The 17,188-nt window shown below is 40.2% G+C and overlaps 1 protein-coding gene across 2 annotated transcripts in view; it reads left to right on the top strand.

Moving 5' to 3' along the window:
• Positions 1-2,595: 2,595 nt before the first annotated feature.
• The window catches only part of ATAD2B (ATPase family AAA domain containing 2B), a 75,285-nt gene continuing 60,692 nt past the window's right edge, over positions 2,596-17,188 (top strand). The window contains exons 1-3 of one of the 2 annotated variants that reach the window (XM_054383440.1): positions 2,596-2,751; positions 3,466-3,479; positions 12,938-12,959. In XM_054383440.1, the coding sequence (XP_054239415.1) occupies positions 2,596-2,751; positions 3,466-3,479; positions 12,938-12,959 (192 nt within the window). The remainder of the gene's footprint in view (positions 2,752-3,465; positions 3,480-12,937; positions 12,960-17,188) is intronic. The other variant, XM_054383439.1, reaches the window with a different exon arrangement.

Below are 17,188 nucleotides of genomic sequence, written 5' to 3' on the forward strand. Positions count from 1 at the left end.
AATAGTTTTCAAAACCTGTCACAGATTTTTAATTAAACTATTCTTTTAACCTACAAGTTATGAAATGGATACATCCTTTCATAACCTTTAGACAAATAATGGAAGAATGGTTTGGGTTGGTAGGGACCTTAAAGATTGCCTAGTTCCACAGATAGAAAACATGGGCAGGAATACCTCCTACTAGACCAGGTTGGTCAAGGTCCCATCCAACCTGGCTTTGGAACACCTCCAGGATTAGAACCTCCACAGCTTCTCTGGGCAATGTATTCCAGTACCTCACCACCCTTGTGGTGAAGAATTTCTTCCTAATGTCTAATCTACATCTGCCTTCTTCCAGTCTGAAGCCATTACCCCTATCCTATCACTTGTAAAAAGCTCCTCTCCAACTATCCTAAACGCCCCTTCAAATACTGGAAGACTGCTATAAAGTTTCTTTGGACCCTTCTCTTCTCCAGGCTGAACAAACCCAACTCTCCCAGCCTTGAAGAAATGAAAGAAAATTAAAAGATACGAAGCATAACAAAACTAATCTCATGGAACAGAACAACTGCATAACAAAACTGATCTCATGGAGCAGAACCTTGCAGATTTTTAAACAGATGAACTAGCTTTGGCAATATAGACTGCTCCAAATAAGAAAGGATCAGTTGAGGAAAAAAAACCCAGTTCCTACTTCAAAACACACTGTATTTTGGATTATCTCATTAAAATAAAATTTTGTTGCAATTCACAGTAATAAAACTTTTGCTTGGAAATCTAAACAGGTGATTTCTTATATATTCTAATGGCTTTGTTGTATTTTGGATTTCTGTATTTTGTACTTTTATGTTCTAACATATTTTTCAGATTTTAATCTTGGAAGATGTGGGAGTACTCGGGTAAAGCAGAATAGTAGTTTTTACATTGTTCTTTAGAAAAGCATTGTGGTTTCCATCTTTAAATAAAAATGTTTTGATAAAGCTTGCTTGAGTCTAACAGGCTTGAGCCATGTATTCAGTAATCTTATTATGCTATTCTTTTTGTTAAAGAAGCAGAAAACACTGTAATAACTTGCCCAGTGATGCCAAACAAACCCATGTGAAAATTAAAAGCTTGAGACTTTGTCACCTGCAGCTCTAATCTTGTATTACTTGGCTACATTTCTTTTACAAAGCATATGATTTGGGGGCTTATATGCAGGCACTGTGGTTAAGTTCAGAAAAAGGCAAGAGGCTGTGGTCAGGGAGGAGTGATTCTTAAATGCACATCAATGAGAAGTGATTGGATTAGTTAGTGAATAGTCTGAAAAGCGTTTAGACATCCAGTATGAAGTAATAATGTACTATCCTTCTTCCCTCTGAAATGTGGTCGTTAAAAGTGTGATAGAGGAGGGTGGTGAGAGAAAAATGAGCATTCCAACGACTGAACAATGAACATCAAACACAACTTGAAGCTACGGGGCAAAATACAGCAGATGTTTTTGGGAACTTGTATCGCAGGTGAAGCAAGGCAGCGTTCCTGATAGCCTGGCTATCAAGAGGCTTCCTTAATAGTGAGACTCACCAGGCTGTGAAATAGTTTTTCACGTTAAAATCGTGAAGATCCTATCCTAGGAGCATCTGTTCGCTTGTCACATCACCTGCATGGGTGAGCAGGTGTTCCCAGGTCCCGGGGCAGAACACCCTTTTCGGTTGTGAACAGCGGCTTTCCCTCCGGCCCCGCGACCCCGGACAGCCGCTGCTTCCCTGGTCTTGAACTCCTCACCTCAGCGCATCCACATCCCTAAGCTTAACCCTTCAGGAGACGGCGACTGCACCGCCCCAATAGGTTAAGCCGGGAGCGCCGGGCAAGGCCCAGCCAGCGGCTCGTCAGCTCCTGACAGGCTTCGGGCAGGCCATGGCCCAGGCCCTGAACCTCAGAGCCTGATTTGGTCCTGCCGCAGGACCAGTGCCGACGCCGCCCGGTCTCCGCCGCTCCCCTCAGCTTCACAAAGTCAATGTATCTCCCGCCCCAGCTTCCCTGGAAACCGCCCCGCCTGCTGTGAAGCAGGCAGTCGCTGTCCCTCCGTTTACGAGGTGCGCCCCCGGCAGTCCTTTGCCCCGGGCCCGACAAGGAAGGTACAGTCAAACACCCCACTGCCACCCCACTCCCGAGGGACGCCGCCGGGCGCTGCCGTCTACCACCTTCCCCCCAGCAGCTAGCGCCAGGCCCATAGAGCGCGCCGGCGCCGTGCTAGAACGTACGCAGCGGGGGCCGCCTCGGCCTGCGCGCGGCGGCGGCACCGCAACGCCCCCTGGCGGTAATTAGCGGCCTCATCGCGGACCGACGAGAGAAAGGGAGAAGGGACAGTAATGGCGGCCAGTTAGCGTGAGACTGAGCCGAGGAGGCAGCGGCAACAGCGACGGGAGGAGCTGGCGTGGCTCTGTCTGTGATTCTGCCTGGCGGGCCGGCTTCCCCAGGGGACTTTTTCTGCTTCCTCCTCCTCCCCCCTTTTCCCCTCTCCCTCCCCTTCCCCTCCCTACACGAGCCCCCGCCTGTCTACTCTCCCTCCTCCTTCCGCGCCGGCGGCAGCGGCGGCAGCGGCGGCGGCCCCCCGTGTCCCCCCTTCCCGGGGCCATGGTGAACACCAGGAAGAGCTCTTTGCGCCCCCTGGGCAAAGCGGCGGCCGCTGCGGCCGGAGCCGGCAGCCATTTCATTTCGTCCCGGACCCGCTCTTCCAAAAGGGGCACCAAGGCAGATGCGGCCGGGCTGGAGGAGACAGCGGCAGCGCGGGTAAGGACCAGAAGCATTCACGGGAGACAGGGAGAGAGAGAGGCTCGGGGCGGGGGACAGCAGTAGCCGTGAGGGCCTTGGCCAGGGAGTCGTTGCGGACAGCGCCGCTGCTGCCGGGCTGTGTGTGGGGGGGGCGCGGGTATGGGAGCTGGGGCCGGGGTTGGGGGGGGTTGTTGGTGGTAGATTGCCGTGACGGCTGCCGGCTTGAGGCAAAGAGGAGGGACGCTGGAGCCGGCAGGGAGTCTGGGCTGAGGAGGAACCGTGAAGCTGGCGGGGAGCTTGAGGTGAGGAGAGACAGTGGAGCCGGCGGGGGGACGCGAGGACAGGGAGGAGGTGGCTGCGGAGAGCCGCCCGCCGCGTCCCAGCTGGGTTCCTTGCTTGGCGGGGGGAAGGCGGTCTTAGCTGGGGCAGCGAAAGGCGCAGGCCCCTGAAAGGGGCTGGGGCTGGCGGGGGCATCTGAGGGACAGACAGGGACACGGGAGGTGAAGTTGCTGCCCTGCCACTGCCGGTGTCTGCGCCGGGCTGGGGCAGGCAGGGCCGGCGCGGCGGCGGCGGCTGGCGGGGGTCCGGCGGCGGTGCGGGGCTCCCCCTGCGGCCGCGCCCGGCGCTGCGCCGGTTGCCAGACAAAAGTTGGGAGTTGCGCCTGCAGCAACTTCGCAATCCTCGCTGCCTTTTTTTTTTTTTTTTTTTTCCCCTTTCCCTAAATGACCTCAGATCCGCTGGGGTGGGTGTTCGCGGAGGCTTCCATAGGACTAAGCTGATGTTTGAGAAAAGTCCCCCGTTTTTGTGACAAGCCCCACTCCCCCAAGCGGGGAGGATGTAATTTTGCCGTCAAGTTTAAGTTGAATGCTTTCTGCAATCTAAGGGCAAGTGAATTCTACAGCCTCATTTAGAAAGTTAACATTTGGTAAATTCTAATTGGAAGAAAGAGTTCAAGAGGTTTTTTTATTGTTTTTTTTTTTTTTTCCCCGTTGTTGTTCCTAACCAGATTTGTTGACAACTGGTTGCTGTGGTTTGCTTTTTTTGTTTGTTTTGCTTAAATTCTAGGCAAGCCTTTTTTTTTTTTTTTTTTTTTCCTGGATAAACTTCATTTATTGCTTTTGAGATTTAAACTACTGGTTATAGTTGCCTGATGTGCATACATATTTTAAAAGCAATGTAAATATGAAAGTGAAAATTCAGGGTCAAGCATTTGGAAGTCGTGCTAACTGACCATGTACTAGCCTCTGCTAGTTGGGAAGTTAATCAGGCTGAAAAACAGCAGTAGCAGCCAGAGGCTGCTCAGAAGGATGACTCCTGGAGCAGTCAGAAAATCTTTTGCCCCACCCTGTTAGTTTTAAAACACTAAAAAACTCTCAACCACTTTCTCTGTGTCTCTTTCAGTTCTTTCATGCTTCACAGTTACTCCCTTTCTTTCAGTTTTCCTTGTTGTTGCCTATTTTTTCCTTGTTTAATTTCGTTATGCTCATGAGGCTGCAGCACCACAGCTATAGAAAGCTGTTCTGCTTGTTCTCCTGTGCAGTTTCTCTTTATTTGTATCATGGGTCTTGCGGTTTGTGAGGCAGTTTGGTGTAACCCTTACTTGCTTACTTTGCAGGGAGCTTACTGCTGCTAAGAGAAGTAAAATAGATTTGTCTTCTTTCCAAATATTTTTAATCTATTAATAGTATTTTTATATTACAGGTCATTAAAATGTTTAAATTATGCCATTGCCGTGACATAAGGAAAGGAGATTTTGCAAAATACTGTAATAAAATCTGTAAATATATTCCAGGTTATTTGCCCATCTTTCTAAAAGAGGATTTCTTTGAAGGGTATATGCTGATTTATGGAAACAGATTTGTTTCATTTCACAACAGATCCCGTCCATTTGAGGTAGATTTTGTTTGTTTAATAAACATTGCCAAAGATGAGTAGAATTTACCCAGGAGGTTTTTTTTTTCCCTTTCTCTCTGTGAATTTAAGTTTTATATATACATATATAAAAATATACAAATATAAATACCTCCCACTGCGTTTTAACGTTGTCTTTGTACAACTGTTTTTATTTTTCAGATGTAAATATTTATCAGCATTACAGCATCATCTTGAGCTCCTGAGTTGTCTTTAAGTAGTGCCAGAGAAGGATTTCAGTGATTAGAACATGAATAAGTACAGCAGTAGGAAGACAAAGCCTTTGCTTTTGGAAATGACTGTTGGGAGTCAGCTACTGAGGCTGTGTTTTGTCTAGAGAACATACTGGGATCGTTTTCATGCAGTTGTATGGATTTGTTTTGTTCAAAGTTGACTGGTACAGCATGTCCTTTTGAAATCTTTGGGGTGACATGTCAGGAAACCAGCCTTGCTACCAGCAGTTAATCGGGTTAATGGGCAGCTAGAGTTCAGAGCTCTGGCAGAGATGGTGTGCTTCTTATTTGCACTGTGTGACTTAATTTTCTTCCACAGAGGTTCTGACTTGGACTCTCAGAGAAATGCTTTTCTGTAATTACCTTTCAGAATGTATTTAAAAAGATCATCTATTTGTTCCTCGTTAGCAACAGAACTGAGTTAGTAATCTAATAGCATCCTGTAAGATGCTGATTAGGCCAGACGAGGTTAGAAGTTGCCTTCTACATCTTTTATATCCATTTCCTTTTCCCATCTTCCTTTTTCCTTTTGGCTTTTTCTGATATACATAAAGATTTTTTTTTTTTCTTGCATACATTTACAAGGACAGGATTGAATCTTTCCTCTTCCAAGAACTTAAGTTTCTAGGCTTCTAGCTCAATGTTATGTTCAGTACATATAAATAGTGCCCATTTTGGTTTCATGTGAATGTGGAAGCAGCCCGCATTCTGTGGAAATGGGCTATAATAGCCTAAATGCTTTTATCTCTCTGTTCAATCTAGAGTAGTTGCTCATCTTGGAGAAAGCAATGACGTCAGTCTTTGAAAAGTAAACTGCTCTGAATTATTGACTGGTGACCATGCATTTAGTTGCTGAGATGAATACATGTGTGTTCACTGACCAGAAGACAGAGTAAAATGAACAAAATCCCTCACTAAATGATCAAGGAGCCAAGAAGTTGTTTCTCTGAAATGATGTCATAGCAGAGTGCATAGTGAGAGTATGGAGAGGAAGAGCTAGGCTATGCTTTCTTTCTATCTGCAGGACTGATTTACAGACAATTTAATAGAAATTGAAGCTATCCTTACATAAATTTCGTTTCTATCTTAATAGAGGTTTTTGTTTTTTTTTCTTTTTTTGTATTAAATCATGGAAAGTGCTATGGCTTTATATTAAAGCATTTTGACAAGAAAAGCCTGTCAAAATTTTCCAAAGTTTTCAGAAACATAGAATTTTGTAACACAAGGCTCATAAATCCAGAGGACTTAAATCACATTATAAAAGAGTTGAGGATACTGTAACGATAACTGGTTAAATTTGTACTCTGGATTATTTGATGTTTTCAGATATTGAGTTGTGATTGTTGATAACACTTACTTGGCAATTGAAATGATTTTTCTCAGTCATCTCAAAGCACAAATCAAAAATGTTGATCAAGAAAACTAATGCATTTATTGTGAAATAAACACTCTTATATCAGCATATTAGTTGGACATTTTAGAAATGCATACAAGATTATCTTAATTTAATTAGCCAAGAAAGCATTAGCAGTGCCTTAAGAGCTACTTGAGGGCACTGTGATAATTGTAACGCATGATCCTAGCTAAAAGTAGTTACTGCCAACATCGTTCAACTTACTTGGTGGCAACCCAGAGCTCTCCATTGTACTTAATTGCTGGTAGGAGAAAACACAGACTTGGATTGACATTGAGTGTTGTAGTGTGGAAAGGTATAAAGCTAAGCAGCATTTTTGTGCTCTATAATACCAGGATATTTCAGTGTCTCTTATTGTAATTTGTCAGTCTGTAACATTAAGTATTTTTTTTCTTGGTGGTAATGCAGCTTTCGTAGCATGAGCTCATTGTTATGTTATATTCCTTAAAAAGTTTTTAGTGGTCAGCTATTGAAAGGATGAACTTCAAAAAAGTGATTATTATTTTTCTTAAAATACTGGCTTTAGACATACCCGTTAGAGCTGTCTCAAAATTACATTTTCCTTTATGAAAGAATCTGACTCAGGTCAGCATATTTTCTTTGTCTTCTTCAATGTCTTACAGTGTTTGGTTTCTGTGGTTTAGAATAAAGCTATAGAAAAACTTAGAGTTTCCTCCTTATGCTGGAAAAATTACACTTGCTGGCAACCCGCATCTAAAACTCTTCAGGAAAAAAAAACGCCCTAAATATCTGTTTTAAAAGAACTACATTGTGTTAATGTTTGAGTTTACGGTAACATCAATAAAAGCACCAAAGCTAACCCTTTTACAGCTCTTTGAAATACACCTTAAAATACAGAGCCTTGTGAAGTTATTCTGAACAATTTCATTGAAGGGTAGATTCCCAAGAAAGCTCATCTTTTCAGTGTGTAATAAAATGTCGGCTTCTTTCTGGTTTAGTGGTCTGCTGCTCTTTTGGGACTTAGGAGGAGAAAATCAGTGATCTAAAACGAATAGTACAGTCTGCTCCTTGGTAGTGTGGTATTAATACATCTGTGAGCAGTGGGAAATTGAGCAATTGTTGGAAGCAATCTGTGTCTGTCAAAATACCGTACAGTCAGCGTTTGTAATCCTTCCATGTTTTCAAAGGGGTGTCCTGAGTTTGAATTCTTCCTGTGGGTCTTGCTAAGTCAGACTGGGCCACTGTCAGTAGTCAGGACACCTCCAAGGGGTACATGGTTTGTTTTGGAAGGCAGTTACACATCCTGTTGGAAGCTGGCTGTCTTTGCTGTCATGCTGTTACAGGGCCTTAGAAGGAAGTAATCTAAGGACTAATCCAATGAGTGAATAAGACCTCCAAAGAATACTCAGGAAATGGTGTTGATGTTTGGTGTGCTGCATTGCTTCCTCTGAATGTTTAGCTTATATCAAAGTAATATTAGTAAAAGCTGCTTACCCAACTGCTGTCTCTCAGTTTAAACTTAAAGCAGGAGGCTTAACCCATTGCCGTGAGAGATCCCATGACAGTTTTGAAAAGTGGCATACGGCTTGAGGTTATACAAGATAATTAGCTCAGGTAATTACATTCTGATCACCTCCATCCCCCTGCAGCTTCAATTGGATATGGGATAATTTTGCACGTTCTGCCCTAAATTGTTGAGCATTTACTATACTGTGGAAAAGTTTTCATTCCAGTCTGGTGCTTTAAACTGTTTCTCACATAACTTCATAAAACCCTTCTCAAATCAAAGCATCCAGCAAGTAGATGTCAATGAGCTGAAGCTTTCACAGCTCTTACTTTGTAGCTGTGATCATTTGAAAGGATGCTGATTATTTTCGTTAGCTGTTTCAGCTGTGGTACAGGCTGGATTAATAGCCAGAGGCCAATTTTAGGAGATTCAACAGAGCAAAGTGCTGGCTCCTTCAGCTGGGTCAGAACAACTCTGCAACACTACAGGCTTGGGGAAGAGTGGATGGAAATGTGGCTGATTGATATTCAGCCAAATATGAGACAGCCTGTGCCCAGGCGCCCAGGATGGCTGACAACATCTGGCCTGTATCAGGAATAGTGTGACCATCAAGACCAGGGAAGCAACTGTCCCCCTGTATTCAGCACTGATAAAGCCACACCTAGAGTACTGTGTTCAGTTTTGGGACACTCACTACAAGACACTGAGGTTCTGGAACAGGTCCGGAGAAGGGCAATGAAGCTGGTGAAGGATGTGGATTAAGAGGTCTTGTGAGGAGCATCTGAGGGACTTGGGGTTGTCAGGTCTTGAGAAAAGGAGGCTGAGTGGTACCTTCTTGGTGCTTACAATTCCCTGAAAGGAGAGTATAGTGAGATGGGTGTTGGTGTCTTTTTCCTAGTAACAACTGATAGGATGAAAGGAAATGGCCTCAATGAACCTGGGAGAGTTTTAGATGGGATATTAGAAGAAACTTTGTCACTGAAAGAGTCCACAAAGACTGGAATAGTTGGGATGGGGGTTGAACCTCCGTCCCTGGAGGTGTGCAAAAGATGCAGAGATGTGGTGCTAAGCAACATGGTTTAGTACCAGACTTGGTAGTGCTAGATGATGGTTGGACTTGATGATCTTAAAGGTCTTTTCCAACCTGCGCATTTCCATGGTTCTAACGTATGATTTTGTTTGTGGGTAGTATCACCCATGAAGCCACTTATTGTAAACAGAGGTGACAATATTTTCTCAGCCTATATATTTATATGTGTATAATTTTTTTTTGTATTCTCGTGCTTTGCTGTTTTTTTCTAAACAATTTTTGTCTGAGTTTACTTCTGAAATATTGCCTTTACTGCTCGTGATGAGATTTCATGGTTTATTTTAACCATTAACTCAGCTTTAAATTGTTCAAGTGTTATTTTGCATTTATATTTGCTTGGACTCTTTTCTTGAATACATTTAATTTCTTCGTGCTTGGTAGCTATTAAAATAGGCTACTTTTCAACCAGTTGTAAGATTAACCTGTTAATTTCTTGAAGCTTTTTCATTTCCCACTGCTGACTGTGTGTTATAGCTTCAACTCCACTTGAACTAGGTATGAAGGAGGTAGCTTTAGTACTCATACCAAAAACACACAATTTAAGAGCTTGTCCAAGTTCTGCAGTTTTTGTAGCCTGTTCTAAATTTTGTGGTTGTAGCTTTGTGCTTCTAATAGTGCATCTTAATGACTGAACAAATGCAAAACTTTGGTGGAACTTTTGTGTCCGATTGCACTTGGAGCAGAACTTCAGTTTTGGCATTTTCACAGTGTGGGAAATTGGCTTTTTGCTGTTGTGCAGCCTTCAGTTAGTTGTTTCATTTCCAATGGATAAGTAGTTGAGCCAAGCTATTTGAATAACCTGAAATGAAGAAGTGGCTCTTTCTGTGGGCATGGAAGAGATTATTTGCACTGAAAATTGCCATGCTTAGTCAGTCTCTCATTCCAAATGCTTAATAATGGCTTTCAGTCATTTCTCTGTGTTTCAGACATGGAATATTGTTTTTATTACTATTTAAATTTTGATACATTAATCTTAAGTTTTCATATTACAATTTTACACAATTTAAATATTTTTCCCATCTTTCTTTTGATAAACTGTCTTTATGTACACTGTGGATAGAGAAACAGAAGTGTTCTTAATTGCAGATTTTTTTCACATAGAAGTCTTCACTTGCTAGACACTTTCTTGCTTAGTTTACTATATCAAGTACCTGTCTGTATCCAAACCTTGGGGAAATCTCTGATCCAGGGCTTCTTGCTTCTCTTACTTGTGATCCCTCATTCAGTTAATTCTACTTCTTTATTTAGATTTATAGCAGTACTGAAAGGAGTTCATATCCTCCAGACTTTCTTTGGGATGAGGTTGTTCAGTGGAAACAAAATGGATTTTTGAGGACTAGAGTAGTAAAAAGGGTGATTTGAATGTTTTGTGTTTTCTAGTTCTGAACTGTAATAATTCTTCAGTGATTACACAAATATAATTCTTGATTTAAAGGTTTTTGTTCACAGAATCCAGAAGCTTGTGGAAATGGTTCTGATTAAAAATGCCTTGCTTTTAGTGTTCCTTCAGTGTTAAATTAGGAAGATTAGTGGATTAAAAAAATTGTGAAACATGGATCTTACAGAAAGACTTCTGAGGTGTGGACCCCCATACAGCAAAGAGACCTCATCAGACTTGCTCTTCTGAAGGTGTGTGATTTCACATGTGCTTCAAGCTGTTAAATGTGCAGTTGTGAAAATGAATAAAGCCTGCCAACGTTAATTCTTGTCTGGCCATTTGATCAGCTGGATCAAGATCAAGTTACAGGTCCAGTTGAAATTAACCCTCCTCCCCACATCCTCTTACTTCTTCTTTCCCTCCCCTGCATCCCTTCAATTAGATTATCCATTGAAAATCCAGTGTCACCCTGTTTGGGATAAGGGCAGGGCATTGAGTGAGTGCATCCTCGTGAAGTTTGCAGATGACACTAAGCTGGGAGAGAGAGTTGCGTTGCCTGAGGGTAGGAAGGCTCTGCAGAGGGTCCTGGATGGGCTGAAGCCAGTTGTGTGGAGACTTAATGATCTTAAAGGTGTTTTCTATTCAAAACAGTTCGTTGATCCTGTGATTTTAGTGAAGGCACAAAGAAGGGGAGAAGAACACTCATGGTAGGAGTGCTTGGAGGGACAATAAGGACAAACCTCAGCTCACTATATACGCGCTCTCATAGTTTGGCAGAGACAGTAGCTCTTTAGCTCGCTCTCCCTTTCTGTCATGAACCTACAAGTAGCCCACAGATTGCAAGAGTTTCTTGGATGTCAGATCAAAGCTGTTGCAAGACACTGTCTGGATAGAAACAGGTGTCCTTTTCTGTTACAGACAGGGGGAATGGTTGTAGGAGTGAAAATACACGATAAAGTGTTGTATGTAGTGGTTTCTATTTTTATCTTGTAAACTTTTAACCTTTCCCAGAAGCTTGCACATTTATTAAATAACCAGAGTGCTAGAATTGAAGAGTTCCGGGAAATAAAATGAAATCTATTGAAAAAAAATAAAACAGATCTTCTCATGCAAAAAATGTTTGGGTTTTTTTTTTTTCACGTGAATGAATTGAGAAGAACTTATTCTTCTGAAAAAGCCTAGATGATGGTGTTCTTTATATTCTTAATGGCTATTATTGACATAAGCACAGTTTACAGAAAAAAAACAAAACCAACACAAACCAACAAAAAAACAAACCAAAACAAGCAACGAACAGCCCACACCCAGAAGCTGAATACTAAAAGAATTTAGATTATCCTGCAGTTGGGGCATTCTTTACTGTGATTTTCACCAATGAAATACAGCATTAATAGTTGTTTATGCCAAGATCATCAGGCACTTAAGAATAAGTGATGTTATTTTTCTTTAACACCTGTGGAGAGCCAGTGGCTGATAAATGACTGTGTGCAAACAAGTGGAAATTGGAGAACTGCGACCAGAAGTTAGATTCTTATATGCCAGCTTTGTCTTCTTTCAACCTATCAGTAAGGTCCTTAATGCAACTTGAAGTTCTTAGTAAGGGAGTTAATGTACTTTAATCCAAATATTATTTTTCCCTTACATTCTTGTTATTTGAAGGCACAGGCGGAATACTTACACTAGATTTTCGACACACAAAGGCAGATGTTTATTATGCAGCAGTACATAATGTACCAACATGTATTCAGACTACTGTATTATGCTATGACCTGGAGTTGAGTCATGTTACCTTCTTAACCCAGACAAGTGTATCAGGTCTTACTTCTTCTCACCAAGCAGGTAGTCAGTCCTCCCACAGAAGAGGGGTTAAGGGTATTTGCCAAGAAAATGTGGGTTGGGGTGGGGAGGGGAAAGGAGCTTGTGAGGATGTGTTGGTGCTGGAGAGAGTGGGTAGTGCAGTGTGTCATCCTGAAATTAGGACAGATGTATAGGGCAAGGTTTGGTCCATGGTTTGTGCATGCTGAGAGCATTTCAGCTACTGAAAATTTGTACTAAGCGTATGGACCGTTTCAGTGGTTTTTGTTTGTTTGTTTATTATTTTTCTGATGCTGTAAAAACAAAGGGGTGAACTTAAACCAAAACAACAAACTTGAAATAGGATTTTAAGTGATTTACTAGATTCTAGTCAGATGACATTGTCACAGTCATGGTAGAAATTTTGTCTGATGTAATTATTACAACTTGGAACTAAATAAGAACAAATCTAAGAACATCTCAAAGAGATTGTGAAGCCTTTTTACTTTTATTTTTTTAGAAATTTCTCAGTATGTCTAGCCCAAAAATGTGTTGGGAGATACCTATGTCTTGTGCTTAACTTGAATCAGTAGATCTTAGAGTAGATGTCTAATGCAATACATTTGTAGAGGTTGATGTTTTAATCCATATTTTTTATGTTTGCAGAGAGTGATACATAAGGGAGTAAGTGTCTGATCCAGAATCACTAGACAGGCAAATAGTGTTTCTGATGTATTTTATTGCTATATTTGAAATGATGTTACTGTTTAAACAGAAAAACAAGTTACTTGTTAACTGAAAGTTATCTGAGGGCAAAGATGAGTGATCAGCTTAACTAATTGGTACACTGGGGCACAATAACATTTATTTAATGAATACAAGTTTTATTTTGGAAAGACAATTTTTTTTATCACAGTGGTATAAAAAAGATAACAAATGTTCGCTAAATGCATTAAATAGCCCTGAGTATGTATTTTATTTCTTTTAATGAGTAGCCCATTTTCACAAGAACTTTGCATGAACTGGTAGGGGAAAAGGTAGATCAGATTTTTTTCATGTGTACTTCAAAAATATTCATTCATATTAATATTCTGAGACATCTGAGAAGATGTATGGTTATTCATGAGATACATTTAAAATTGTTAGAAATAACTGAAGGATCTGGACTGAGTTTCTCCACAGTTAATAAACATAAGATTGAGAGATCTCTGAAGTTATTGTTGTCTTTTCAGAGAGTCAGATTGAGAAGATAGTTGCTATTAAATATCAGAACCTAAGAATTAACTAAAGTTAGAATGAGAGGTTTTTGGAAACCTGTAACAGATTTATTGAAAATGCTTATTTTGATATTATTAAGGAAAAAGTAAGTTCCAGGATGTTTTATGCTTGTTCAGTGGGGCAGAAAGAAAAGCTAGTGAAAGTGATTTGTGCTTTTACAAAATCAGTTAAAGATGGAATGTCATTGTGTCTTAATTTCATGTCTTAGACTTGGGGAGAGGTCATAGAGAAAGAGAAATGCATAGATGCTGAAAGGCTTAAAACACTACAAGTCAGAGATAAGAGTTTTCAACCTGAAGTTACTGTGTGCAGTCATGCTAACTTTCTGGGTGTGTCAGAGTTATTCAGAAGGGTGTGGCCCGCAAAATGTATGGTCAGGAAAGCAAGTTTGACCATGGTGGAAAAGTAAAATATTTATTAATGTCTGCATATGTGGTTTTTTAATACAGCCAAACCTGTAACAAACCAGATAGTCGTTTGCAGTGATTGCAAGGTGTGGTTGTGGTTTGAATGTGTGTCATCCCTTACTCAAAAACTTGATAGACTTGCATTCACTTGAAGATGATAGTGATAGAGATGGTGCATATTCATTCTCTATTGCTAAAACTGCTGGATTATGGTTATCTTGGGATGTTCAGGTCAGCAGTGTAGTGAGGAGTTCCTTGGATAGTCTCTTGGTCATGAGATACAACTTAAAAAGCCAGAAGAAACAAAACCCGCTACCTATCAATATGCTAGGGGTACTCTATGTATTTTAACTTGAAAATTAATCAGCTATCATGCTTTACTTAGCTGGTTGCTGTGAGGTACCTGAAGGCAAGCTTTTGTTGATGAAAACTCTCTTGGTATATGTCCCCTTCGGTCACATTGAAAGCCTGCATTTAGTTATTTGTTTAATTTTCGCTAAGAGGCTAAATAGAAAAGAAAGAAGTTGACTTTATTAATTGTTTTCTAGTTTGTGATGTTTTTCCAAACTTTAAGGACTTCTCTCTAAATGTTATAAATAGAACTCTGATAGTTATTTTGAAATTTAAGGGTGGGTATGAAAGAGATGATAGGTAATACTGTAGCTTGTTCATAAATGTGTGTATTGTAAGACACATTTTTTCCATCTTTCTTTTTCAAATAAAGAAAACACAGATATAATATGCAGTTATATTTATTTTATTGCTTTGTTCTCTTACTAGTTTTAGATTTTTGTTTCTAGATTCTCTACCATCATTCAACTGGTTTCAGTGATGATTTTACCAGAGTTTGCCCTGCTACCTCTGCCATACTCTTGCTGTTGAATCTTAGCTCAATAGCTGTTTTCTCAGTTTTCATTCAGCTGTCACATTCCATTTTACTCCTGAATCCAAAGATAATGAAGACTATTCTGACAATCTGACCAGAGGTGGTATCCCATAAAATCGATTTGTTTCCTTACTCATTATTAGTGAGAGTGCTTTCCCTAAGAAGCTGTGCTAGGTTCTGGTTATTCTGGTCTTGCAGCTGGGGTTTGGTGGGTCTCTCATTTGTGTTAGATGAGTACAACTGCACTAGATTTTATTTATCTCTTTATACTTTCTGACACTAGGTAAACTCCTTTATTGATTCTTCTGTGCTTGTTTTTTCTTTGTGGCTTTGGTATGCTTTCAGAGAATTACTGACATGATTAAGATTTTATTAATTCATGTTCTTTGCGTTCTCTCAGCATGTGAGTGCGTTTGCTTCAGTGCCAGTGTTTCATTAGGAGCTTTGAGTTCAGTGCATTGGTTCCTACTTTTTCAGCTGCATTATTAATTTCTTAATTTTTAAGTTTGATGCTTGTATCGTGCGTTTTTCTTTCCATTCCCAGAACGTTTTCATAATGTGTACTGTTAAGTAGTAAGTCTCTGGGTTGAAACTGAAGTACTATTTTTAATCATTAAAGGTATAAATGGTTTGAAAGCCAGTTACTTGAGGGAGTAGGATGAATGCAGTGGAATCCTTAGCCCTCTTCTGTTACAAATGGGAGGAAGCAGTGGATAGACTGCTCTCTGTAAAGGCTTCTCAAACTGAAATTAATTTCTTTCTTGTTCTAGCATATCCCAGTTTGCCTAATCTCTTGAGTGTAATGAAAGCTCCATTTCAATATTCTACTATAGGTAGGTAAAAATTCTGGCTAGTAGTCTAGGTGTGATTTGATTCCCTACAGCATGAATTTTTAAGGTTGTTTGTTAACTGGAAAATGGAGCCTGGATTCTTACTGATGTATTTAAAATTTCAGCAGTTCCTCCTCATAGTAGCTTTTACTTCATGGTAAAATATTTCATATGTTATTATATCTTCTACAGCAGATGTCCTAATTTTAGTTATTGTTTGAGCTCAACTATCTTAAAATTTAGAGTGGCTTTGTACTTGCTAAGTTACGATGTAGACTTAATATGCAGACAAATGAGGCTCAACTGAAAATAAAAATCCTAAACCAAGAGTAATCAGCAATCGTTGCCTCTGTTAACACCTTCATTGCTAGTCTGGTTCCTTAGGCAGCTACATTGATGGGATCCTATTGATGGTTATCCTGCCCTTCCAGGTTTTGAAGGTATTTGCCAGTATCCGTTTCATTCGACAGTATTAGAGAGCTCAGCTTTTTAAAATTTTGTGAATGTTGTTAACTGTGTAGCAGAGGGAGACCTAAAGTAGCAGATTTTATCTCCAGATTAATTGCAAATACTTTATCTGCCAGGTGACCACTTCAATTCAGAAGCAACTACACTGTGGTATATTGCCTTTCACCGATAATGAACGGGAGGAATAGCTGAGGAATACTTGCTGATTTTGAGATTTGGGGGACCAGAGGCAGGAAAGTGAAGGAATTGCAGAGAAATGTGGTCATAGGAGACCTGAGAGGAATTAGGATTTTTGCACCAGATGGGGTAGAGATGGAATATAGCAATATATGTGTTACTAATTACACTGCTCACAGACTAGCTTTAATATTAGCCTTGGAAAGCTTCATTACATGTTTGTTCCTCTCTCTTAGTTTCATTTTCTCTGTCTTGTCTAGCCGGTTTAAAACTGGTTCTGTAGCTTGCCTTGAAACTCTGCTTCTATCCTGCACAGGGTAGCTCTTGCAGTTTCAGAAAGTGGTTACTAAAACTGCCTTAGCAATGACATAGTTCTGTAAGTCCACAGACAGACTTGTGGCAGATTAAAGCAAAAAGTACATACACAAAGGGTTACAGTATTCATGAGTGAATATGTATGCCATTGAAATTTTGTGAAAAGTTATTTCATAGTTGTAGAGTGTTAAGGAAAACATCAGGGTGGCTGCACATGCATCTTGGAGTGCTGTACAAGTGCTGATGCTTTGTATTTAGGAATGGTGGTAGTTACCTCTGCTAACACTTTGACTAAGTCTTAGTTTTAAATCCCAAATTCTGCTTCATCTAATTTTAAATCTTTAGTTATCATCTAGTTTAGATGCTATTTTGAGTTACATTGATATACTTTCTGAAGAAGTAAAATAACGAGAAATTAAAAATCATGGGTTAAATGAAACCTAAGACTGAATATTAGTATAGACCTCTTTCTTTCTCCGGATTTACCTTGACAGGCTAAAAATCGTCAAAGTTAAAACTGCTTTTAAAATGGGATGTGAATGTGGATTGTTCAGCATTTGATACTAATTTCTAGTATCTAAATACTAACACTAAATTTAATAACATTTTAATGCTAATAATATTTAATACAAATTTTAGTATTTAGTAATTTTTAGTGTTATCAAAAGTATCTAAAGTAATTATAGTATAAACAAAAGCAGTATGACATTCAGTAAATACTATATAATAATGAATACTAATAATATTCCCAATAAAGTATTTAATATTAGTTATATGAGCCAGCAGTGTGCCCAGGTGGCAAGAAG

This window comes from Indicator indicator, chromosome 9 (assembly GCF_027791375.1).
Source record: "Indicator indicator isolate 239-I01 chromosome 9, UM_Iind_1.1, whole genome shotgun sequence".
Lineage (NCBI taxonomy): Eukaryota > Metazoa > Chordata > Aves > Piciformes > Indicatoridae > Indicator > Indicator indicator.